Source organism: Stigmatopora nigra, chromosome 20 (genome assembly GCF_051989575.1).
Source record: "Stigmatopora nigra isolate UIUO_SnigA chromosome 20, RoL_Snig_1.1, whole genome shotgun sequence".
NCBI classification, from domain to species: domain Eukaryota; kingdom Metazoa; phylum Chordata; class Actinopteri; order Syngnathiformes; family Syngnathidae; genus Stigmatopora; species Stigmatopora nigra.
In genome coordinates this window covers 5,479,637-5,507,440 of record NC_135527.1, presented here as the reverse complement: position 1 = coordinate 5,507,440, position 27,804 = coordinate 5,479,637, and the positions used below count along the sequence as shown (strand labels likewise).

At 35.6% G+C, this 27,804-nt stretch overlaps 3 protein-coding genes across 4 annotated transcripts in view; 1 reads left to right on the top strand and 2 right to left on the bottom strand.

Moving 5' to 3' along the window:
- LOC144213875 (RNA-binding protein with multiple splicing-like) overlaps window positions 1-4,835 on the bottom strand; it is a 21,501-nt gene extending 16,666 nt beyond the window's left edge. Inside the window, exons 1-3 of one of the 2 annotated variants that reach the window (XM_077742585.1) lie at window positions 4,684-4,835; window positions 4,564-4,583; window positions 1,690-1,913 (exon numbers count right to left, since the gene is read on the bottom strand). In XM_077742585.1, coding sequence (XP_077598711.1) covers window positions 1,690-1,749 — 60 coding nt within the window. In that variant the 5' untranslated portion in view covers window positions 1,750-1,913; window positions 4,564-4,583; window positions 4,684-4,835. The remainder of the gene's footprint in view (window positions 1-1,689; window positions 1,914-4,563; window positions 4,584-4,683) is intronic. The other variant, XM_077742584.1, reaches the window with a different exon arrangement.
- Window positions 4,836-5,004: 169 nt separating this feature from the next.
- On the top strand, window positions 5,005-10,564 carry LOC144213874 (uncharacterized). The gene is made up of 10 exons (XM_077742583.1): window positions 5,005-5,200; window positions 5,269-5,383; window positions 5,702-5,895; window positions 5,964-6,026; window positions 7,132-7,245; window positions 7,326-7,509; window positions 8,606-8,672; window positions 8,773-8,842; window positions 9,774-9,925; window positions 10,007-10,564. Exons 1-10 carry the CDS (start codon window positions 5,186-5,188, stop codon window positions 10,167-10,169), a joined length of 1,137 nt encoding a protein of 378 aa, XP_077598709.1. The 5' UTR covers window positions 5,005-5,185; the 3' UTR covers window positions 10,170-10,564.
- A 6,019-nt stretch (window positions 10,565-16,583) lies between these two features.
- LOC144213945 (short transient receptor potential channel 5-like) overlaps window positions 16,584-27,804 on the bottom strand; it is a 45,119-nt gene continuing 33,898 nt past the window's right edge. Inside the window, exons 17-22 of the mRNA XM_077742669.1 lie at window positions 26,803-26,924; window positions 23,078-23,273; window positions 22,802-23,011; window positions 22,477-22,518; window positions 18,655-18,744; window positions 16,584-17,811 (exon numbers count right to left, since the gene is read on the bottom strand). Coding sequence (XP_077598795.1) covers window positions 16,879-17,811; window positions 18,655-18,744; window positions 22,477-22,518; window positions 22,802-23,011; window positions 23,078-23,273; window positions 26,803-26,924 — 1,593 coding nt within the window. The 3' untranslated portion in view covers window positions 16,584-16,878. The remainder of the gene's footprint in view (window positions 17,812-18,654; window positions 18,745-22,476; window positions 22,519-22,801; window positions 23,012-23,077; window positions 23,274-26,802; window positions 26,925-27,804) is intronic.

Below are 27,804 nucleotides of genomic sequence, written 5' to 3'. Positions count from 1 at the left end.
ATTAAAAGAACCATAGAAGTGGTTAACGTCGATATGCAGTCGTCCAATTGGGCGAAACTGCGTCAAAAATCCCGAAAAATACATCAAATAACTGAAGTTGAAAGCAGAAATGGGCGGAGCCATGTTTTAATGAGATGAAAGTCTCCACGGCTTCTTCTACTGATATTTCTGGTAGATTTGGTGAATATATTTAAATCTAATCTCACCTCATATATCATTAGGGTCGCGGGGGGTGCTGGAGCCTATCCCAGCTGACATGATAATATTGCATCCGTTCTGAATCTTAAAGTAACGGCATTAAATCACTATTTAAACAAACATGAAAAATTCAATGGCTGCCAATCACTCCTGGTCCAAATGGGTTGGACACCTAGTGTGTGACAAACACTTAAAAACTAGTTTTAAATGGTTTTATGTGTTTCTGGTTGAAAAAAAAAACACATAATTACAATATTTTCCAGACTATAAGTCATCCTTTTTTCGTCATTTGGCAAATACTGCGTCTTATATATGTATTTTAATTGTTTTCTGACCATTATATTGCATTTATTATACTATAGTTGTCAAAAACAACTGATATTCTTACATTACCAGGTACCAATTTTGTCTGTTATTCCCTTTTTTACTGATACGTTAGTGTATTGTTATTTTTTTTGTTACTGCAACTTGTCCTTGTCCATACAAGGCCTCGTCACCCGCCTAAATAGAAACCATTCGAGTGCTTTGCGACGGGAAAGCGTCCGCGGCACCTGATAGCTGACTTATCAAACGTCGCCCTTTAGATTAGACGAGGAGCTCGCCTGTGAAAACGCCATGTTTGGCTCGTGAGCCCGGCGGGGATCACGTGAGAGTCATACCTTGACGCCTTGTTAAACTTTGCCTTCCACCCGTTGTTATTGTGTGCGCAAAGTGGGGGACTATATCTGACAAACATCAGCATAACAAATAGTTTAAAAAAATAACGCGACTTATAGTCCAGAAAATACGGTAACTTTTTATTTCCGTAAGGATTTGGTTTAATATTCAATCCAAGGTCAAAACACAGATTTATGGCTGAAGTATTTTTTTAATGCTAATTTATTTAGTGGAGAAAATGGCGGTCTTGCATCCTGATGAACTGGAAACAGAATGTGACATATTATTCTTCCATTGCCAGTTCGGTGAAATTAATTTTTTTAACTCACAAATCATTGAAACAAAATTATTTTAATTAGTGAGCTAAAACAAATTCAGGGTGAATTGAAACAAATTTAGCACTAGGTAAATTAAAACAAATTTAACACTAGTTGACGTAGGAGTGGCAACAAATGAACATTCACTCCTTCAGTGCCATCTCTCCCACTTCACATAAATTGGACCCAAACACCGTCAAAGGCAACCCTTGATAATAATAATTTTAAAAAACAATTTAATTCTTAGTGTCGGTGCTGTGAATAGAAACGAGTTAAGTTATCAACAGTATGGTAATCATAACAATGCAGTATAACAGACTTGTGTTGAAAGATTGTTTTTTTTAATTTATTATTTTATTTTAACCACGCAACATTTATTAACAAACGACATCCAAATCGAACACCTTTTAATGATATTAGCAAAATAAAACGTATTGTTAACAAAGTTTTTTGTAGCAATTATTCTAGCGGTCAAGTAATGAAAGCAGGTGTGCACGCCCTCCCACCCGTTACTTACTTCTTCCTCGTGGCCGCTGCTAAATTCACCGGGCTCGGTTTCCTTCTCGCTTTTGTTCATGGTGACTTTCCGCCAAGAAAGAAAAGCAAGCCCAGAAGTTGTCACGGGTCCTCGGGATGTTATTCCTTCCAAACTTCCCGTTTTTAGGTGACCGTGGAGCGGAGCGTAGTAGAGCGAGGTGCCGTCGTCGTGCCGCGGGCGAACTTCTCTCCTCACTTCGGAGCCTGCGAGGAGAGGGGAAGAGTGGGCGTGGCTATGCGGGAATACAGGGAGGGGCTTCGGATCATACTCTCATTATTACACGCCCCCTTACGAAAACAAAACAAATAAATACATTAAGTTAAAAAAGAAAATAAAACAAATTAAATCATGGCGGGGATAAGCAAAAACAATTAGCTAACATAAACTATACAATCACTATGCTATCTAGTAGCGGAAGTCGAGGACTATATGACCATTTTTAACGGGTTTTAATTACTTCCTTAATTAAACAAAGCTGTATGTGGGTTAAGGTTATAATTCAGAAAATATAAAATATTTACTTATGTATGAATTGAAAATTAGATGTACATAGAACCGTAGCGGCATTAAACATATTAGCATTAAAATGTGATTTTTTTTCATCGTCGCCAACGATCAATAGCTGGCAATTGTTAAATTTAAAAAAATCTTTAGGGTATTAATAAATATAAATAGTTATAATATAAAATATAAATAAAAAAATAATAACAGAATGTGAAAAAATAATTAAAATAACAATAAAAGCATTTGTGTTATTTTTGTTCTTATTAGTTTGTCATTTTATTTATTGATAAATATGTTCATACAATTAAAAAAATATTACCATTAGTCACAATTATTTTAAAACTATTTTTAAAAGTAGTCATAAAGATTTTTAATTCACTTTTCATAACATGCACAACACCAAGATAAAAAAAAACCTTTCCAACTCCTAGCTGCAATACATGTCCAATCCAGTTAGCTAATGCTAATCGAATGTTACATTGTTTCCCATTGACGGCATCAGACGTCCAAGGTCAAAGGTTAGCATTGGTGTACATTGAGATGTGCAGGCTGGATCTTGTCAAGCTTTGCTGTCTAAATGTGCTTGGGGGCTGGTTGAGCGGGTGGGCTTGCGTCTCCCCCATCCCTCCCCCACACCCCTCCCACCACTAAGCATCAGACCACACAGCTCAGCCCTGAGACCTGTCAAACACAGCTGGGACGTCTCCTCCATCCCACTCTGTCTCCCCCGACTCCAGTGGGAAGCTTTGATACAGTGGAGAAAGAGGGTTGGGGGGGTTTCCATTTTTAACCAAGCCCCTCCCAAACTGCTTCTCATCAACATTAAAGCGACTCCGGTTCAAATCGCGATGATCCCGAACTACCATTGACGGGGATAGACGTCGAATTCGGATCTGGATTGGACGCCGAACTAGTTAATGACATCATTGTATTCCTTGAAATGACGACAGATGGATCTCACAATGGAAAGACTATAAATAGCCGTTTCTAAATATATACTCAAACAGTATTTAAACTTCCTCTCCTGTGGCTCGCTATCATCAGCAGCCATTTTGTTAGGAGTATCGACCCCCCCCCCCTCCCAACCCGCGTCAAGATTAAAAGGACCAACAGTCACTCGCCACTGGAAATAACACTTAGCGACGAGCCCAAAATAAAACTGACGACAGGCAAGACTTCATTAAGAGATCAAGTATGACAAACGGGTTAGATGTGAGCAACATATTTCAAAATAATGTTAGAACTAAGAAAAACAGACTTAGCTTTCATAGTTATACAGTTGTATCTCTAATTACAAAAATAATTGGTTCCAGAACTATTTTCATAACGTGAAAATTTCGTAAGAAGAGGAGTACTTTACATGTAAATTCTCATTCGTTCCACAGTCCTCACAAAAACTCATTTGCATAGAAAAAGCTTTTGTAACCTGCAAAATTCATATCTAGAGGCATGTTATAAGGGTATATATGCAAAAAAAATAGAAATATTTTCAGCCTTTGTCCAATCACATTTCATACAAGAATTTTGAGCGTTGCCAAGATGGCGCCGTTCGCATGGGAGCCAATGGCAGTTGCTCTGTACACTTATAGTGTCCGTGTTTTACAGCCCTTCTATCTTTTTTAAATTACGTTTTAATATTTCTTAATACATTCCTTTTTACTTTACTTTGTACTCTATACTTTTTAATTTAATGTTTTTACAACTTTCCTTGTTGTGTTAGCCTGGCTTCTTTCTGCCACTTCTTTTTTGGAACCATTCAGCCATGCCTCTGCTGTCACACACATGGGATTAGCTGTTACAATACCCAGCAGAAGGAGCAACTTCTCAATACCGCTGGAAATTTGGCACTGGACGAAAGTGCCGGGAGAAGAAACAACACTTCTGACCAACCGTTCCATCATGAAATAAGATAGAAGAGCTTTCTGTGCTTACCAGGCCGGAAACGTAGTCGGGGAGCTCTACTCTGCTACTGTTGTCTTCAGCTCCAGACTACTGAGGAACTGTGTGGATACCCTTGGAAGAGCGACTCTGCATATCTCTACCTTGGTCAGTCTGCAGAAGTTCCCCATCTAAGTACACCCCAGTAGTACACCCAATCCCCAATTAAGTCTATTTTGAAATAATTTCTACAATAATACAGTCACAAAGTATCTAACCATCATAATCACGTTATGTTTATGTTGGAAATAGAAAGAAAAACCGAGTATAAATAGATGTGCTCATGAATTTCAATTTAATTAACCCCAAACAAACTATTGAACCATTGGCTAATCTCAATCAAAATTATCTTCCCCGTCAATTACAGCTAAGGAGTAAATATTCACAATTTTAAAAATTAAATGTACTTACCAAACACTGCGTTTTAGGATCTGGAAAAAAAAGGGGGAAAGACGACAAATCCGACTTAAACCAATGATTTTATTATCAGTTGAAAACCGTAGGGAAACAAACACAATAGTATATTCTTACCAATTTCTCTACTAAAAGTATTTAATTACGGATATGTATTAGCTCTTCTTAACTGTTAGTTTTAACATTTGCGCTTTGATAAAAACAAAAATTAAAAAAGTAAACATACTCCGAGTGCAGCTGTTAATGGGGCGGAACTTCCGTTTTTTGAACAGCTGTATAAATGAAATTCATATCTAATAGAATTGTTTTAAGGTATTTTTTACTTTGATCTGGTTGAACTTTTTGTGCCGTAATAATTTATAAAAATGCATTTCAAACGTAAACAAATCCCGTATTTTACGTATTTGTAAGCCGCTATCTCAAAAAAGGAAGTGACATCACAATGCGCATGCCCAGTAGCATTCGGTCGCAATCCGGTAGCCCGACACAAACGGGCTCTTGTTAGTAAACATTCGAGTTTTTTTCATATAAATGTAACAATTTTATTTTTAACTATCGTTGTGAGAGTTTGACTATTCCGGGTTCTTTGGGAGAAACCCTGCTAACTTTGACTCGGCTCATGAATACTTATTTCGTAAGTATTTGGAGTGGAACCGTATTGAAATCTTCAAGGACCTATTTTCCTGCTTTTGATTGGAAAAGATGGATATGGAAATTCATCAACAACTTCTCCTGTATCTGATGGATAAACAGCTTCCACCTACTCAAGCTTCACGTCGTAAAATTAAACGAATGTCGCGGAATTTCATTGTTAAAGGTAATTAAAAATTCTTATCCTGACAGTTTGTATGATAAATCTGAAAATTAAAAAATGGATGAGCATCTCGGTAAGAGCTAGTCACTAATTTTGGCTAATTGAAAAAACCCTTGTAAGATATTTAAAAATACATTCAAATAAATAAACGTTTTTATTTTTAATTTTTTATTTTTCTTAGCAGAAAGCATGAAAAAAATAAAAATAAATTGCAATTGCAGTGTGTGGGAATCGAACCCACTAAAGTCAAATGTGCCTTCAATGGCAGCTAATGCCCTAAAATTGAATAAAAATCTGTACTTTAAATTTTTCTTCCAACAGACAAAAGACTCTTCTACACTGGACCGTCCAAGCAATATTTGCGCCTGGTCATCCTGCCAACGGAAAAGCAGAATATCCTCATCGAAAGTCACCACAATTCTCGTACTGGCAACCATTTTGGGGCCCGTAGCACGCGCGATAAAGCTATCGCTAGCTACTATTGGCCCACAATGATTGATGACATTAACGAATGGGTAATTATTTACACATCTTTTCAGAACATTAAATATATTCTAAAAAAATGCTTTTGTTTACATTTTAGATCAAAAGTTGTCAACGCTGCAAAGACAATTGCGCAATTAAACCGGTCCTCAATCACATTAAGGTACAAAAATTACATTTTATTTCAAATTAAAAGATTTTTAGATTGCAACTGCTGTATTTTTGGTCAGGCATTTTTCAGGGCTGCCTTTTAACTTTTTATAGTCGCTGGGACCTGTTTTGTTTGAATGTGCATGGTTTCTTTTCCATTTTAAAATAAATTTTTACAGGATTGGGTTTTGTCATCTAAAATGAGTTGGCATTTCAAAATAAAAGTACTTTATAGGGGTGTACTTTTTCCTGATTAAAAATAAATATTTAGAACAAGTCTCAGAGCTAAGAATTGTTATATTTCTCAGAAATGACAGTTAAATGTAATCATTTTCAAATTACTTTTATTTTGAAATGCCACACACTTTTAATTAGTACTTAAATTACAATCTTGGGGAAGTCTGGGTTATCTCGTATTTTTTTTTGTTTTTGCTCTGTATCAAAGTATAATGTCAAATTTTATTTTGTATTGAATGCTTTTATTTTGACGGAGGCGTTCTGCCAAAATTTCCCACCAGAAACAAATTCCAAAGTAAAACAGTTCACTGTCAGTCTGTTTTGTTTAGCTGCATAAAAATGCTGTCTGAATTTGATAAAAAAATTCAGATTAATAGTCAAAATGAATAATTTTCATCGCACTTTTATTTTGAAATGTCACATTACCTTTATATGCATAAACTAGTTGGATATTTTACAGATTTCATTATTACGATTATTTTTTACAAATTACAGTCATTAACAACAACTGGCTACTTTATTTTGAAAAACCAAAAAAACTGTTTTCGTTTTCTTACAAAAAATGTTGCAAAAAGTTTTTTTTTTTGTTAAAATTACATGAAATTTGAGTTACGAAATCCCCACCAAAAAGGTCAATGCATTTCCTTATCCGTTATTTTAATTTGAAAATATGCATTCATTCTCACTTTTTTAATATAAAGTGCACTTCTACTTACAAAATTTTCAAGTTACAAAAGAAGTTCTGGAACCAATTTATTTTATAAATAGAGGTACGATTCTCCGGGTAAATTGACATACAAGGTCAGACTCGTAACACATTTAGCTTGTATCTCAAGGTATTTCTGTATTTTTATTGACATTTTTAACCCACCATTTTATAGCTTAGTGGGCAATCTGCGGCTCGCTGTGCAGCATTTGGATGCAAAACCGGGTTCAAGAACGGTTCTCGTATGTTCAGCTTCCCCAAGGACCAAGAGCACCTGACAAAATGGAAGGTAACGGCGGCCATCATGATTTCAAAATGAACAAAACTTTGTATTGAAAATGTCAAGTGATTTTACACACCTGTCTTCAGGAGCACTCGGACGAGGACCAATTGACCGCCGAGAAATCCGGCGGCAAGTTGAGGTTGAAACCAGACGTCGCGCCGACACCCCTCAGTCATCGACCTAAACGAAAGAAGAAGAAACTCGCTTTTGTGATGGTACCGCCAATCCAAACTGAGGAGGATCACACATATTGCACCAAATCAAACTCAGGTATGAAGTATTTTCCATATCAAGCTTAAACAGTTTGCCCCCATATTGCCAATAGCAAAAACAGCCCCTAATATAATACAGTGGTACCTCGAGATATGAGCTTAATGCATTCCAGGACTGAGCTTGTATGTCGATTTACTTGTAACTCAAATGAACGTTTCCCATAGAAATGAACTAAAAACAAATTAATTTGTTCCAACCCTCTGAAAAAAACCCACCAAAACAGAATATTGGATTGTAAAAACATTTGTATTTGTTCTAATTCGCCATCTATTAACAAATACACAAATAACAAGTGGTTTAATAGTATTAAAATGTGTTTAATAGTACTAAAATTAGACTTTTTGCATGCCAATGTGCTCGTGACATAGCGTAATTTTTTTTAAATGAATTTGAATTATAACAGACACACAAGATAAATATAAATATTTGCTCAAAAATGTACTTGTATCTCAAGACAAATATTTGCTCAAAGATTTACTCAGATCTCAAGATAAATATTTGCTCAAAAAATGTACTCGTATCTCAAGATAAATATTTGCTCAAAAATGTACTGGTATCTTAAGATAAATATTTGCTCAAAAATGTACTGGTATCTCAAGATAAATATTTGCTCAAAAAATTACTTGTATATTAAAATAAATATTTGCTAAAAAATTTACTCAATCTCAAGATAAATATTTGCTCAAAAATGTACTTGTATCTCAGGATTAAAATTTGGTCAAAAAATTACTCAATCTAAGGATAAGTATTTGCTCAAAATTTTACTCGTATCTCAAGACAAATATTTGATCAAAAATTTACTCGTATCTCAAGCTTAATATTTGTTCAAAATTTTACTCCTAGCTCAAGATAAATATTTGCTAAAAAATTTACTCATTTCTCAAATCGCTCGTAAGTTTCGGGCACTCGTATGTCAAGGTATTACTGTAATGACAATGAATTGTTTTCTAGCTGTTTTCTAGCTATTTTGGGGGGGGGGAACTGTAGTACATTTTTAGTCATCATTTTTAGTCATTTTTAGCTGTTCAAAATGATGTAATATACTTAGTTTATCATTTTTAACGGATATGTTGATGCCTTGTTTCGGACCCAGAGAGTGAATTATCACCGGAACCGGAACAAGATGGGGAACAGAGACCATTGGAGAACACGTTAGATTGGTATGTTACGTTATATATAAAAATAAAATAAAATAAACTACAGTTTCTATTCATTTACTGTATGCAGCTAGTTAAGCTAATTTCTTTGTGTTCCTCTCAGGTGTCACTGTGGTTCTTGCCATCAAATGCCCAATGAAGTTGAAAATGTTTGCTGCCGGGATATTCCTATGGTAAATATTGTTAATATATTAGAAAGTATGTCAAATACTCAAATTTTGCTAAATAGCTAAGAAAATATATATAACGAAACAGGAAAAAAATACTGTATTTTTCCATGTATATATAACATATTTGAGATAACTTTATTCATCCCGTATTTGGGAAAATTTCACTGTCACAGTAGCAACAGGATGAGTGAGAATACAGACACAGGAAAAAACATTTTAGACATAAATAATTAGGTCATAAATAAGTTAATAAATAAATATATAAGAAAATAAATAGATACATAAATATATATATATAGATACATAAATAAATCGATGAATAAATTGAAAGTTAGATATAAAAAATCAATAGATACATAGATACATAAATAGATAAATAGAAAGATGGATAAAAAAGATAAATAGATAAATAAATAGCTGGATAGATACAAAAATATATAGATAAAAAATAAATAGATTAATGAGCTTTTTTTCTGAAAGATTATATATATATATATATATATATATATATATATATATATATATATATATATATATATATATATATATATATATATATATATATATATATATATATATATATATATATATATATATATATATATATATATATATATATATATATATAAAAATATAAATATACATATATACACATATATATACATATATGCACATTTACACATATATACACATATACACATACTCATAAACACACACAAATATACATATATTACATTAATACACATAAACACATACACGTATACATATATATTACATAAATACACAAACACATACACATATACATATATATTACATAAATACACATACATATATACACATACATACCTATATCCATACACATGCATATATACACATACATCTATCCATATATATACAAATACATACATTTACATATATTTCCTGCCCCTCCAAGGTCTTAAGAAGAATCCAACAGGTGCCCGAAGAATTAACGTGCATAACAAACCATCCTGGATTTGAAGCAAACTGTCTAAACCACTACGTTTTGCAAAATATCAGTAATATCTACAAATCCTGCTGCGGACCAGTCCCGACAAAAACACATATGTACGTACGCACGCCGTCAAAGTCAAAATGACGCATATTTTTGATCCTATTAATCTGGATTTTTTCTCCCTTGTATTACAGAGGTTTTACATTCGTGGCTTATCGTAGTTTTGTCAGCTGGTGCTGGGGATCCCTCGCCGTCGAACTACAAGTGGTTATTCCGTCTTGTGCAGTCCGACGGATAAAAGAGGAATTTCCTGACCTTACTGGACATTGCGTAGGCTTCATTCCATCGCTGGATTAAATCCAAGGAATCGTAGTTCTCACAACATTTAACAGAATTTTTAAAGGGAACTTTTCTGGAACAGCAAGTTGACAACCAGCTGCATCAAATCCCCCTCACTACACTGTCAAATTGTAAACATTGTCAGAGCGTGTAACATAAAAAAATGTGGGTAAATGATGGCCGAATGTTGGAATTGTTTTGGTAGACCTTGCATTGGCTTTTGTTTATACTGAATTAACCCGAATATAAGACGACTACCTCTTTTTCATGACTCAAGTTTGACTTTTGGAACAGCAAATTACATTTTTATACCAAAAATGACAGTACATATAAGCCAAATCATGTTATTTAGTCTATCAAATCTTAATATCTGACCATTTAAATATATAAACTAAATTACATTTTGACATGAATGGCTTCTGTTATTTAAAATATACTTGAACTAATAATCTACTATGTTAAAACAAGAAATTTCATAACTGCATTAACCATCAAAGTGTTCAAGATATCTGGCGCCATCTAGTGTTGTGAATTGGTATAATGTGTAGACCAGAGATGGGCAAACTGGTCCTTGAAAGCTGCTGCAGGTTTTTGTTCCAATTGATCTAACACAAAACAGTTTAACCAATGAGGTTTCTTCTATAACAACAAGCACCTGACTGCAATTGACTGATTGGTGGAAATGTTTCCTCTTATAAGTTGGAATAAAAAGCCTTTTCTGGACTAGTTTGGAGACCTCTGGTTTAGACTCTGAATTTAAGAAGACCAACACGTTTTCAGTCTTATTGCGATGCAAAAAAACACCGTCTTATATTCGGGACAATATGGTTGTAATGGGCCAGATATTTTTTTGAAAAATCATATTAAAAGAACTGTTTACAGATCAGTTTAATAAGGGAAAATGTCTTTAATAATTTTTCATTTAAAAAAAGGAATCAAGATATTTTTTAAAATTTATGTTCAAAATAAATATAATAGAAAACAGAAAATATTTTTACATCTATTTTGAGATTTTAAAATAATGTCCTTTGAACTAAAAACAACTCAAACTGAAAAAAAATACAATTTAGAGTTTAAAAATTGCATTAATGGATTTTAAAAAGGAAAATGCAGAAATTTTATTATTAAATGTGTTTTGAACTAATAAAAATAGAGCGTAAAAAATGGATTAAAATATACAATTGATTTAAAAAAGGTCAAACAGGAAACATTTATTTTCTAAATGTTTTTTAACAAAAAAAAACACGAAAGAACAAATTATTTGATCAAAAAAATGCAATTATTAATTATTAAAATATATCCCCAGCCTAATATTACACCTTTTAGAAAATAAAATGTCAAGCATTTACAGTAGATGGAAGGGGGCTACACCCCTAGAAACCCCCCCTAATTTCCGCCCCTGCCTACAAACCCCAACACTAACCCACATTTTACTCGACTCTCTGCTATAAAAACACAATCACCTAAAAACTCCCTCCAAAAAACATTTTTTGTTTGATTTGTCATTTTTTGCCACTCGGGAGACACGTGTGGCATTTTTTCAGCAATTTGATAGCGTCCAACCAAAAAGGACAACCCACTGGGAGATGTTTTTGTGTCTCATAGCACAAGCTGACATTGAGTTGGTGGAGGGCCGTTCAATGAAAGCGAGATAAAAGATGATCACTGCTTCCAATTCAGCACGGCGGCCCACACAAGCGCTTTGTGTGGAAAAAAGCCTCACGTCCTTCTAGTTCTTGTACCGTACAATTATCACATACGTGTATCAAAAAAGAGGAAAAAAGCTTTCAACAGTTGCGCGACATTCATTAGTTTACAAAACAAGAGTAATGCAACATACCATAATGCTACAAGATTAATTCCACATACCATAATGCTACGAGAGTAATGCGATTTAGCATAATGCTATGAGAGTAATGCGATTTAGCATAATGCTACGAGAGTAATGCTATGAGAGTAATGCCATATAGCATAATGCTACAAGAGTAATGTAATATAGCATAATGTTAAACGAGAAATGCTAGTCAACATAATGATAAATCGCATTATGTAACAAGAGTAATGCTACATAGCATAATGCTATATATATTGCATAATGTAACAAGAGCAATACTACATAGCATAATGTAACAAGAGTAATGCTACATAGCATAATGCTATATAGTATAATGTAACAAGAGTAATGCTACATAGCATAATGCTACATAGCATAATGCTATATAGCATAATGTAACAAGAGTAATGCTACATAGCATAATGCTACATAGCATAATGCTACATAGCATAAAGCTAAATAGCATAATGCTACACAGCATAATGCTATATAGCATAATGTAACGAGAGTAATGCTACATAGCATAATCATACATAGCATAATGCTACATAGCATAATGTTACATAGCATAATGCTACATAGCATAATGCTACATAGCATAATGCTACATAGCATAATGCTACATATTATAAAGCTACATAGCATAAAGCTACATGGCATAATGCTACATAGCATAATGCTATATAGCATAATGCTACATAGCATAAAGCTACATAGCGTAATGCTACGTAGCATGATGCTACGTAGCATAATGCTACATAGCATAATGCTACATAGCATAATGTTCTATAGCATAATGTAACAAGAGTAATGCTACATAGCATAATCATACATAGGATAATGCTACATAGCATAAAGCTACATTGCATAATGTTACATAGCATAATGCTACATAGCATAATGCTACATATTATAAAGCTACATAGCATAAAGCTACATGGCATTATGCTACATAGCATAATGCTATATGGCATAATGCTACATAGCATAAAGCTACATAACATAATGCTATATAGCATAAAGCTACATAGCATAATACTACATAGCATAATGCTACATAGCATAATGCTATATAGCATAATGTTATATAGCATAATGTAACAAGAGTAATGCTACATAGCATAATCATATATAGCATAATGCTACATAGCATAATGTTACATAGCATAATGCTACATAGCATAATGCTACATATTATAAAGCTACATAGCATAAAGCTACATGGCATAATGCTACATAGCATAATGCTACATAGCATAATGCTACATAGCATAATGCTATATAGCATAATGCTACATAGCATAATGCTACATAGCATAATGCTACATAGCATATTGCTACATAGCATAATGCTACGTAGCATAATGCTACATAGCATAATGCTATATAGCATAATGTTATATAGCATAATGTAACAAGAGTAATGCTACACAGCATAATCATACATAGCATAATGCTACATAGCATAAAGCTACATTGCATAATGCCACATAGCATAATGCTACATAGCATAATGCTACATAGCATAAAGCTACATAGCATAATGCTATGTGGCATAATTCTACATGGCATAATCCTACATAGCATTGGTGATTTTGAAGTGGAACAACACAATGTAATCAAACATTTTTAATGACTTTTAATGAAAGTTCTAGGCTAATTCAATCGACCAGTGACCGGAAGTAACAAAATAAAAGAGCTCCCTCCGAGTTTTATTTTGTCACTTCCAATCACTGGTCTTTGGAATTAGCTAAATATTTAATGATTTAGTTGAGAGAAATATGATTGAGGATTTAAATTTACGATCACACACACACACTTTGACAGCAGTGTTTCTCACGGGAGAAATGTCATGTTTTATTCACACAAACACACGTGCGGGCCCTTCTCCCTTCTCCTAGAACGCATGCGCACGCACACCACCGAATCTGGCAACCATTACCAATATTAACGCATTAAAATGATGGATTTTCCAGTGTGTGTGTGTGTGTGTGATTGGTCATCAACCTAAACTCACCCTGGCGTCAACACACAAACTGGTCTCCATAGCAACAGAGGCTCACCTCAGCAGTGTCCGGCTGAATTGACCAGTCGTCATGGTTACGGGTCCGTCATTTTGGGTCTCCAGAATCCATTGTTTTGAATGATGAACTACCTAACATAATTTGCCGAGCAAAATATCCCCTCTAAAAAGATATGATTACCTATAAATGCCGCAAGAGGGCAGCAAATCACTCTTTTATATTCAGATGGAGTTCTTATGAATTAAGCTTTGAGAGTGGTGCCTTGAGATACAAGTATATAATACATATATATTGATTTTTGGAGTAAAACAACGAATAAATATGGGTTGATTTTTTTTAAAACAATTGAATCTAAATTTGAGTTGTTAAACATACGGTCCGTGGGCCGGAAATGGCCTGCTAGATGGTCCAATCCGGTCCGTGGGGGTGTTCTACTTGACTTTGTAGCTCATTCAAAGAGAATTAAATGCTTTTATTTTTTTATTTTTTTAATATGGGTGCTGTAAAATTAGAATTTGATGATTTCTGCAACTTTAATGGCAGCCAATGAGTTAATGGGAAAGTGGAAATTCCCCTAAACCAACGAGAAAGCTCGAAATAGCCCAAAAAATAACGTCTAATTCACTAAATTTGCTTTGTATGCTCATATTTTACTGCCCTTGATGCCGCTAGATGTCCAATTTTGACTGGGAGGGGCTAATATTGTATTAAACCTGACTTTAATGCAATAAGTGTTCTTTGCAGAGGATAAAGAACACATTGGGGATGTTTGTATTATGTTGGTAAACTGTTTTGTTATGAAAATATTTAGATTAAGCACTATAGTATCTCTACATGATGCTAATATTTAGCCTGTCAACCATTAATCCAAACTGGGACACCATTTTTTTTACAAATTTGTGTAATTCTCCTTTTTTAAAATTATTTTGACAGTCAAGTGGAAGTTACAACTTCCCTTTTCACCCATTGGTCAAGGCACCACTCCACTACTTGCATATAAGACGCAAATTGCCTTAAAATCATTGAATTTTACAATCTCTCGCGTATAAGCCCCGCCCCCCTGATTCACAGTTTTCACCTCCGTGTTCATGGTTTTAATAGGGAGTACAAATGTGTTACCTTGAAGGGAAAATCTTAATAAAAATCATCGCACATGGCATTTCTGAGATACTGTATGAATCAAAAGCACATTATTTGGGTAAATATCATAAGGAAGTTAGTAATTCATCCAATAACGGTTGTTTTCCTACTGCAAAACAGAAAATAACCAACAAATAGTAAATGTTACTTTGCTGACATCTACTGGTGAAAAATGAGTATAGCAAGTCTTGTGCGCATATAAGCCGTACCACTTGATTCAGTCATTTTTTTTTAAAGTTACAAATACGGCTTATATGCGAGAAAATACGATATTTGCATTTTTTTTGTTAGAAAATGTGTCATAACATGATTAAACATGCATAACTTGGCTTGCCCATGCTGCTGGTGCAAAAAGACTAATTAAGAGTAACTTGATCCAAAGCCTTTTTTTTGATTGGTCGCCAGCGATGAAAAAAAAATTAATAAAAATAAAAATGGGGGAAAAAACTTCCCACTGGCTTCATGTCCAAGTCCAGGTGGATTTAGTATGGGACAAAGTCAAGGAAGAACGGGACGTGGAGACAACTAAAAAAAAAAAGGACAAACCAGAATAGTCCTTTATATTATTAGTGTAATTATTATTATTAATATAAGCGTTATTGGCGTAGAATGTCGTTTTCCGTGGCCTTGACGAAAAATCCGGGAGTTCCGTTGTGTTGTGTTTCATTTCCAGTGTCTCCCAGGGAAAGGGCAGCCATTTTGAATGTTTAAAGGGAAAAATGGCCGCCTCATTGACATCAACGTTGTCCAAAAACATCCCCCGAAAAAATGCTGGTTGATTGAGAAAGCTATTTCCTCGTTACGAAGCCGTGTTATTGCAAAAGACGAAAACAAAGATGGCCGACGGGCCAATGGGCTAACTGTCAGGTTATTGTAGCTAGCACGCGCGGTTTCGACGTGGACGCGGAAGTTTGGCAGGACATCATTGAGGGCCCCATGTGACTTTGATGAGAGGGATTTAGCAAGTTGGATTGGTCGCCGCATTAGTGCTTGGCGGGAATTGGAATTTTTCGGTATTTGTTTGCACCAAAATGGCGGCGTTTGGACCAAAATGGTGGGAGAGGATTAAAGATGTTTTGGATATTTTAGTCCTCATTATTATGGTCTGGTTTCCAAGTGGGTATCCTCCAACACACCAGAATCAACTAATAATTGACTAATTATGTACGTTTTAAAAAAAATACTTTCTCCCAACAGCTTTAGTTTTTTTAGCATATAGTTATAAAAAATGTTAAAAATTTGCATGTAATATGTATAATTTTGTCTGTTGTACCATATTTCAGTTTCCTGAAAAAAATAAAAACTACCCCGCAAAAATGCCACTTATACTCCATTGCGACTTATAGTCCATCAAATACGTTAAATCACCCATCATCAAAGTGCCCCAAAAACCTTTAAAAAAAACCTAAACTACCATATTTTCTCGCATATCTATTTTAGTTACAAATGCGGCTTATATGCGAGAAAATACAGTCAAATTCTATTAAATATGGCGTACATTAGCGATATGGAACACAGAATTGAACGTTAATGAGTACTGTACATTCCAGATGTGGTATGTCAACAATTAACGTGCATGACGAGGGTGCGTGCATGCAGGTGTTCTGGAAATGTAAACACAGTGTTTTGCCATTTGCCCCTCCCCCCCACCCAAAAAAAACCCAAGATTTTGGCTTAAAATGAGGCATCCCGGATTCGAACCCCGTTCCTTTCAAACGTCGAGCCGCTTCTATAGTTGCGTACTGACCGAGTCCTCGACTACCTCGCAGGTGTCCTCAACGACGTCAACGCAAGGCCCCACCCACCCACCCATGGTCATCACCACCCCACCCGCACCTGCTGGGGTGTCCAATCCTGCGCCTTGAAAAACATCCTCACTGGAATCCAGGAGACGCGCACTGGATTCGGACATGTTGGACGCGCAGTGGAGTGATTGACAGGGACAAGGAGGGGGCGGGGGCAACGCCAGGAGCGCGTCACGTCCGTTTGTTCGCCGTGGGGAGAACGAGGAACCCACGCCGTCCGTCGAACGTCCCACCCGGTGGAGATGGGTCTCGCTACGGCTCACGTGACCCAAACCCAAGTCCGAGTGGCTTCCCCGTGGGAGGAGGAGCCCGTCGGAGATGGTGTAGGAGGGCGGGGCTTGAAGGGGGAGGGGCGAGCGCTTGGCACGAGAGAAGAGGAAGGATAGGCGCTTGAAGGAGTCCGTTTTGGACGTCGGGAGGCGCTGGAAGCGGTTTTTAGTGCGGGCTAGCGAGGCAGACAACGAGGAGGTAAAGGACGACGGGGACGGCGTGGGGGCGGGGTCTGGGGGCGGGACAATTGCGGTTTTCAAGCCGTTACTCTTTGGTTTTTCTTCCCCTTCCTCCCCAGAGGCCACGCCTTCGGATTCGACTGGGTTCAACCCGGAAATGGAGCGTACCAAGGCGGATACGCCCAGAGTAGGTGTGGCCCGGCGGTCGTCCTCCTCCAGCGGGACGGTGAAAGACACGCCTTTTGCTCTCTGGGAGGCTTCGCTGGGCTCGCTGTCGTCTTCTGACGTCACGCCGCCGTCGTCACGTGACGCTTCGCCGGATGATGAGTAGTGGCGGCGGGGGGGACGACGGTTGCCCAGGAGGTCCAGGACTTCGTAGCGGAAACTGGAGATGTCCTGTTTTAGCTCCTAAATGGGGACAGGGCAGTAAAACGGAATGGTGATAACTGGTTTTTCGTGGTTTTGTGGTAAAAAATGCAAAATTATTTTTACAGTATCCTCCCAGTTTTTCATGTTTTGCGGTTTTTGCAGTATGTGGAAATATTTTTTTTTATAGTATTGTACCAGTTTTTCGTGTTTTGCGTTTTTTTGCGGTGCACTAAGAAAAAAAATTCAATAGTCCCTCGTTTTTTTAATGTGTGCTTTGGCGTTTTTTGCTGTTTTGTGTTTTATATTTTGCATTTTTTGCTGTATTGCGTTTTTTTTTTTGCGTTCTTTTGCATTTTTGCGTTTTTTTGGCGGGTTTTTATGCGTTTTTTGCGTTTTTTTGTGTTTTTTTGCAGTTTTTGCATTAGACCACGCGTTTCTGCGGTACACGGCGAAAAATGCGGGATTACTGTAGAAACACTTTTCCGTACTCCCGCATTTTTCGCTGTGTACCGCAGAAACGCGGTATTCTCCCACCTTTCGGGGTCTAATGCAAAAACTGCAAAAAACGCCAAAAAAACCTGACAAAAAACGCGAAAAAACACAAAAATATGCAAAAAACACAAAAAAACGCAAAAGAACGCAAAAACAGCAAAAAAACGCAAAAAATGCAAAACAGCAAAAAACGCAAAAACGCAAAAGCACACATCATGAAAAACGGGGGACTATTGATTTTTTTTCCTGTGGAAATATTTTTCAGTAGTCCCCTGTTTTTCAAATTCTCAGCCAATCAGGAGTCAGGGTGTCACGGTATATATTGTAAGGGTACTGAAAAATTAGAGGCTCAAAGTCTTGGTGTGGTCAGACCCTCGTCAAAAAGCCCACCTTAAAATTCTCCTCCGTCAGACCCTCATCCGTCTTGGCGCTGCGGATCATGGCGGCCACATATCTCTTCACCAGGCTCCGGATAACTTCCTGTTAAAAAAAACCCGTGTTAGTGTTCGATTCCTGCGTGATTTTGATTCAATTCGATAATAAAAACTTCACATTCCGATTTGTCGCCCTCTGGTGGCACAAGTAAATATATCACATCTTGTTTTCCAACTCACATCAAGTTATATTTGTTTTAGGTAGTATGTTTAATCATTCATATTTTAGTTACAAAGTCTATTTATACAATGTTTTGGTCAAATATTAATTTATGGAATTTATTATTATTTATTATTGCCCTAATGACAGCAGACATAAAAATCTGCAAATGAATGACTGAATAAATTATATTTATCAGAAAATAGTCTTTTAGGTTAATCAGATCCTCTTATTTTATAGTTTCGAAGTTATTTTAAAGGATTTTTTATCAATTATCTTGTAAGATATAGTTTGAAAAAACACGAATATTGTATTTATACTGTTGTGTACGTTTTTAAAAGTATTTTTCCATCTAGCATGACTCTATGGCACCGAAAACCATCGCTAAATTCGCGGATTTACTCGCATATAAGCCGCCCCTGCATATAAGCCACATCCTTAAATTTGCCTTAAAATCTTTGGATTTTAAAATTTCTCGCGTATAAGCCACCCCCCGATTCACAAATTCCCCCTTTGTGTTCATATATTTAATTAGGATCAATAACATAAGGAATGAATTCATCCAATAATGGTTGTTTTCTTACTGCAAAACAGAAAATAACCAAACAAATAGTAAATGTTACTTTGCCGACATCTACTGGTAAAAACCAGTACCGTATTTTCACGACTATAAGGCGCACTTAAAAGTCTTTCTCCAAAATAGACAGTGCGCCATATAATCCAGTGCGCCTTATATATGGAAAAACAGAAAACCAAAAAACGAAAAACCACCACTGTCGGATATTAAAAAAACACAAACGCCTGAACTGAGACAATACTGTTAAATATGCAGATGCCGTCTTAGTTTACAACATCTTCCATCGTATAGCTCCTCCCCCACTGCAAGATTTTATACAAAAAAAAAAAACATCAACAATGGCTGGCTCTAGAGGTGACTGTCTAGCTTCATACCTGGAAGTCAATAGCAATTACCGTATTTTCATGACTTTAAGGCGCACTTAAAAATCTTACATTTTCTCCAAAATAGACAGTGCGCCTTATAATCCAGTGCGCCTTATATATGGAAAAAAACAGAAAACAAAAAACCACCACTGTCGGATATTAAAAATACACAAACCCCTGAACTGAAACAATACTGTTAAATATGCAGATGCCATCTTAGTTTACAACATCTTCTATCATATAGCTCCTCCCCCACTGCTTGATTTTTTACAAAAAAACCAAAACATCAACAATGGCTGGCTCTAGAAGTGACTGTAGTAAGTCCTTCATACCTTAAAGTCAATAGCAATTACCGTATTTTCACGACTATAAGGCGCACTTAAAAGTCTTAAATTTTTTCCAAAATAGACAGTGCGCCTTATAATACAGTGCGCCTTATAATACAGTGCGCCTTATATATGGAAAAAATATAATTCATTGAGGGTGCGCCTTCTAATGTGGTGCGCTTTATAGTCGTGAAAATACGGTACAGCAAGTCTAAGCATCATCATTCTTTCGAGTGACAAATACGGCTTATATGTGAGAAAATACGGTAAATCATGGCTGGAGGCAGCCGTAGTCACGTTTGACAGCGTGTGTCACCTGAATCGTCCTCACGTGAACTATCTCGCTAGAATTTGCCACAATGTGGGAGAGAATGGGCGCTCGCCCGGCTTCCTCCCACGGCGAACACCTGCGAGGGCCAAGCGGGACGACGCCGCGAGCTGTCTCTCATCTCTGCCAATATATTATTTCTGTTTATCAAATGCTAAAATCCAAACACAGGTCTTCTTTGATATAATATCATTTCACATCCATACAATTCTGCATTCTTTTGGTATGTGGGAGGAAACTGGATTATCCGAACAAAACCCAGTATTTATTATACTAATTTACTATTATACTTATTTATTATAGAGTAGGTGGCGAATTATAACCAATAAAAAGATGTTTTTCCATTGTAATATCCAGTTTTTGGGTGTTTTTTTCAGAGGGTAAGAACAAATAATTTGTATATAGTAGATGTCTATGGAAAAAAATATTTAAGATACGAATAAATTGACATAAGAGCTAAATCCCGGAACGCATTAAGCTCGTATCTCAAGGAATTACTTGATTATACATTTTTTGTGGGCCTAGTAAATATTTTATACTTTTATAGTAGAGAAAATCCACAATGTACTAAGGATAAAAAAGCTAACCGTGAAATTACGAGGGAACACTGTATAAATGAAAATATATATATAAATATATAAATATGGCTCTTGTGCGCCCCCAACTAAATTGCACCCTAGGCAGTCGCCTACATTGCCTAAGGGTTGGCCCCATGTAAAGTACAGTTGTACCTCTACTTACAAAATTAATTGGTTCCAGCGCTTTTTTCGTAATTTGAAAATTTTGTAAGTAGAGGTGCCCTTTATATGTAAATTATCTAATTTGTTCCATGGTGTTCATACAACTACCAACTAAACCCTTTAAAATTTGTTTAATTTTTGTATGATAAATGTGAGAAACATAAAAATGACAGAAAATTATAAGGAAATAATTTATTAATGTCTTAAAATAAATGATTGCAAATAATTTAACATTTTGTAAGTCGAGGTGTACTTTATATGTAAATTCTCTAATTCGTTCCATGGTGCTCACACAACTACCAACTAAACCCTTTAAAATTGGTTTAAATTTTGTATAAAAGATGTGAGAAACATTAAAAAATAGAGAAAATTTTAAAGAAATGATTTATTCAAATAAATAATTGCAATTAATTGAAAATTATGTAAGTAGAGGTGTACTTTATATGTTAATTCTGTCATTTGTTCCATGGTCCTCACACAACTACCAACTAAACCCTTTAAAATTGATCAAAGTGTCCCAGTTTTGCAGGAAAGATGCGAAAAAAACAATTAAAATTAAGAAAATTATAAGGAAATTATTTATTAATGTATTAAAATAAATAAAGCATATGAAAATGTGCCCTTTAGCCACTGAAATAGTGTTATACTGGAAGACGTACTACCTGGGTTTATCCACCAAGAGCCTGTTTTAGCCAAAAGCCGTCCACTTTGTAGTACATTTTGGACTTTTACGTGTGCCCTATGTGTGTGTGTGAAAATATGTACAGTGTTCCCTCGCTACTTCGCGGTTCAGCTACCGCGGACTCAGAGCTTCGCGGATTTAAAAAAAAAATACAAATATTACATTGAAACAACATATTTTACAGTTTTTTTTTGTTATAACATGAATTTCACTCTCTCTACCCGTATTCTATTTGGTGTACTGTATACAGGGGGGTAAATTTATTTTTTTTAAAAAGAAAAAAATACAAAATAAATAAAATATATATATATATTTTGGAATTAAATTCAAATTAAGCATTTTTGAAGGGGAATCCCTACTTCGCGGAAATTAACTTATCGTGGGTAGTCCCGGTCCCCATTAACCGCGATAACCGAGGAAACACTATACCACGTTGTATTTGTAGTTTTTAGTCAATTAATGAGGGGAAATTAAAAATAAAATAATGGGTAAGAAAATGCATTTACTGTTTGGGGGATTTTGTAACTTGAATCAACTATTTCCATTAAAAAATTGTAACCTGAAATGTTAAGGAATTCATAAGTAGAGGTATGACAGTACCTGGTAATGCTGGTTTTGAATCAAACTGTCGGCATGGCGTTCCTGCAGGGGAGGAAAGAAAATGAGGAAATCAGGAGCTGTTGTTTCCCACATTGACAGATCTTGCCTCCGCGGCATTTATCAGGCGCATGCATGGTTTGAATTTAGAAACACAGGAACACAGTACAATCGGATCTCTGCGGTACTCTGTGAACTTATGTGGGTTGTTCGTCTTATATAATCCGTCGACTTCAGATGAAGTGAACATGCGTGTGTGTTATTTACAGCGTTGCGTTCAATTCCCCCCTGTTGAAGGACTTTATCGGTATTGGTAGCCTCGGCTTACCGTGAACTCTCGCAGGTTCTCGCACTTATGCGAATCCTCCCCGGGGGGTTGTCCGGGTCCGCATAGCTTATTGTGAAGCCACATGAGAAGGTACCAGATGGATTTGGGACTAGGAACGATGTTGAATGGCGGCGGTAGCGTACCACCTTCGTCAAAGTAGCTCATCCACAGCTTGGTGCGGGCGAACTTCCATTCGATGTCAGCGTGGTCCTGATGGGGGAAACGATAGTGAGGATAGGTGGTCTTTATACATCGAGGGGTGCCGGATATACTCACGGCGATGAGCTGGTAGGAGTTGTTCATCATAGCGATGAGCATGTTGAGCAGGACTACTAACGAGATCACGTTGTATGTCCCGAACATGGTGGCTCCTACAAATTCGGTGAATTCGTGGCGGGCCTTCACGTTGGTGACGTAGAGGTTGAGAAGACCGAAGATAGACCAGAAGAGGGACTGCAGAGTCTCGAAAAGTCTGTTGGCAGATGCACTGGAAATTAGTACTGGATTTTTGGGACTTTAGATAGAGAGGTTCACGTGCGATGACTACTAATCGTCTACTAATTGACTACTAATCTATGTATGATGACTACTTTTCTATGTAGGTTGACTACTTTTCTAAGTATGTTGACTACTTAGCCATGTATGTTGACTACTTCTCTATGCATGTTGACTACTTATCTATGTTGACTACTTATCTATGTTGACTACTTATCTATGTTGACTACTTATCTATGTTGACTACTTATCTATGTTGACTACTTATCTATGTTGACTACTTATCTATGTTGACTACTTATCTATGTTGACTACTTATCTATGTTGACTACTTATCTACGTTCACTACTTATCTATGTTCACTACTTATCTATGTTGACTACTTATCTATGTTGACTACTTATATACGTTGACTATCTATGTATGTTGACTACTTATCTACGTTCACTACTTATCTATGTTCACTACTTATCTATGTTCACTACTTATCTATGTTGACTAATTATCCATATATTTTGACTACTTATCCTTATATGTTGACTACTTATCCATGTTGAATGCTTATCTATGTATGTTGATTACTTTGTGTTTACTACTTATTGATGTAGGTCCACCACTTATCTATGTTGACTACTTATCTATGTATGTTGACTACTTTTCCATGTATGTTAACTAGTTATCCATGTATGTTGACTACTTATCTATGTTCACTACTTATCTATGTCAACAACTTATCTATGTTCACCACTTATCTAAGTTAACTGCTTATCTATGACTTTGACCTGCTTATTTATGTTCACTACTTATGTATGTTCACTACTTATGTATGTTCACTACTTATGTATGTTCACTACTTATGTATGTCCACTTCTTATGTATGTTCACTACTTATGTATGTTCACTACTTATCTATGTTGACTACTTCTCTATCTATGTTCACTAGTTATCTATGTTGACTACTTATCTATCTATGTTCACTACTTATCTATGTTGACTACTTATCTATGTTGACTACTTATCTATCTATGTATGTTGACTAATAATCTATGTATGTTGACTACTCATTTATGTATATCCACTACTTATCCATGTTGACTACTTATTTATGTATGTCCACTACTTATCTATGTTGACTACTTATCTATGTATGTATGTTGACTACTTATCCATATATGGACACTACTTATCCATGTGTGGACACTACTTATCCATGTTGACTAATCCATGTTGACTAATCCATGTTGACTAATCCATGTTGACTACTTATCTATGTCGACTATACTTATGTATCTTGTCTCTATATTTACGATGTCCACTTATAGTCCATAAAAAGTGGCAATTCCGGATATCCATCTTTATAATTTACTTATTGATGATAAAGCCTATGTCTGAACCATAAAAATGCATCATTGGACCCTCAATATTAAAAGACCCCCAGGCATTTGGGTTCAGACACCATTAAAACAGGAAATGAGAATAAGTATCACCTCGAGCTCAGAAACCATTACAAAACACCATAAATCTAGTGTGAAAACAATGTATTTACCTGAAAAATGATATTTTCTGAGTCCCTTCAAATTAAAAGAGAAGACAAACATTTTAACATTCTGTGAAATTTGGTATAATGTCACTCCATCTCTGTCAATTCCTGCCGCCACTTTAACGGAATGTTAAATCTTTGATGAAGCAACAATTGTCAGCGTCTTGCAAGACCCGCGGGTGCTTATATTGGCGCTGCATAAAATATTTAACAGCGACATTTATTTTGTATGTGATTGCAACCGAGTATAAATGAGGAAGGAATGAAGAAAAGGCAGCGAAGCATGACAACGTGATGTTGTCATTACGAAATGGAATCCACAGCAAATTGATGATCAAGTCTCTGTCATTTCTTCATTTCAATGTTGCTTCGGCACCCCCACCTAAATTTTTTTACACTTCCTGGCCAGGCAAAGGTTCTGTCAATCATCCTGGCGCCATGTTTCGGAGCCAGTTGTTTTCACGCCTCCTCAACGCAGACAAGGTGCCAAAACATTCAAATTTGCGGGAGAGGGACGGCGTGATGGACAGATGAGACGCGAGGGCGGTAGCGTGAAAAAAATGGCGTTCTAAACAATAACAAAACGTATAGCTGTGATGGGAATTGGATTACTGTGTTGGTTTGATTATAAGACGATGTTTTTTTGCATTGAAATAAAACTGAAAAAGTGTTGGTTGGTTTATATTCGGGGTTTTGACATGATACCTATTCACAATGCTAGATGGCGGCAGATATTTTTAAAGCAAATGCAGTTAATGGAGTTATTGTTATGTTGTTGTTTTATCATAGTAAATCGGTTGATTTAGATTTCAAAAGTAAGAAGCCATATTACCGTATTTTCACGACTATAAGGCGCACTTAAAAGTCTTAAATTTTCTCCAAAATAGACAGTGCGCCTTATAATCCAGTGCGCCTTATATATGGGAAAAAAAACAGAAAAACGAAAAACCACCACTGTCGGATATTAAAAAAACAAAAAACGCCTGAACTGAAACATTACTGTTAAATATGCAGATGCCATCTTGGTTTACAAAATCTTCCATCATATAGCTCCTCCCCCACTGCAAGATTTTATACAAAAAAAATCCAAAACATCAACAATGGCTGGCTCTAGAGGTGACTGTAAAGTAGTGAGTGCTTCATACCTGGAAGTCAATAGCAATTACCGTATTTTCACCACTATAAGGCGCACATACAAGTCTTAAATTTCCTCCAAAATATACAGTGCACCTTATAATACAGTGCGCCTTATAATACAGTGCGCCTTATATATGGAAAAAAATGTCGTTCATTGAGGGTGCGCCTAATAATGCGGGGCGCCTCATAGTCGTAGATTAATTTGTATTTAGTACATTTCTATGAAAAAATTGATTTGAGATACGAGTAAATTGACATACGAGCTCTTTTTGAATTGATTTTGAATTGACATATGCTTTTTTCCGAATATGGGATGAAATTAAGTTTTAACCTAACCTATTGCATATTAAGGTCATATCTCAAGGTATAGTGGTACCTCGAGATACGAGCTTAATGCGACTGAGCTTGTATGTTGATTTACTTGTAACTCATATGAATGTTTGCCATAGAAATGAACTAAAAATGAATGAATTTGTTCCAACCCTCTGAAAATACACCAAAAAACGGATATTGGATTGAAAAAAACTTTTTATGTGCTGTAATTCGCCATCTATTAACAAAGTAACAAATTACTAGTGGTTTAATAGTACTAAAACATGTTCAATAGTACTAAAACTAGACTTTTTTGCATGGCAACACGCTGGTAACATAACATAAACCAATTTAAATGAACTTGGATTACGAAGCAGACACACTCAAAAATAAATGTAATCTAACCTTACACTAAACTTATTTCTATTTTTTTTTGTTCAAAATTGAGTTTGAGGGGGTCGTCTTATAATCAGGGTCGTCTTATATTCGGGCCAATACGGTAAATGTTAGCACTCACGTTGAGAAGGCATTGTTTTGACGTTCGCAACGGATTCCTTTGCAGTTGTTTGGCTCTTCTGACGCCGTAGTTTCGTAGTAGAAGTATAATTGGTTCAGGCCGTTGGCGAACGCTAGCAGAACCTGCACAGAAGAAAACGAGCCGTGACTGGGAGTAATGAAATAAAAGCTGAATGAACTCATTTATGAAACTCATCATAAAATAGGGGTAACCCTACTAAAAAAAATTTAAGTAGGGTCACCATTACTTAATTGTTTTGTTTTTAAAATAGGGGTGACCCCACTTTTAAAAAATAATTAGGGTGAGCCCTATTTAAAAAATATATATTTTAATTTTATTATTATTTTTAAATAGGGGTGATCCTACTTAGCAAAAAATAAGTAGGGTCACCCCCTATTTATAAAAATAATATATATATATATATTTTAAAAAATGCTGCTTATTTTTTTGTAAAAAATAGAGAGAAAAAAAGTCAAAATTAAGTAGGGTCACCCCTATTAAAAAAATATATAGGGGTGGCCCTACTTAAAAGAAATAAGGTCACCCCTATATAGAAAAATATCTGCATTTTTTAAAAAAGGGGTGACCCTATTTTTTAAAAAAAGTAGGGTCACCCCTCTTTAAAAAAAATAATTAGAAAAAATGAAACAAAAAAATATATATATACATATATGTATATATATGTATGTATGTATGTATGTATGTATGTATGTATGTATGTATGTATGTATGTATGCATATGTATGTATGTATGTATGTATGTATGTATGTATGTATGTATGCATATGTATGTATGTATGTATGTATGTATGTATGTATGTATGTATGTATGTATGTATGTATGTATGTATGTATGTATGTATGTATGTATGTATGTATGTATGTATGTATGTATGTATGTATGTATGTATGTATGTATGTATGTATGTATGTATGCATATGTATGTATGTATGTATGTATGTATGTATGTATGTATGTATGTATGTATGTATGTATGTATG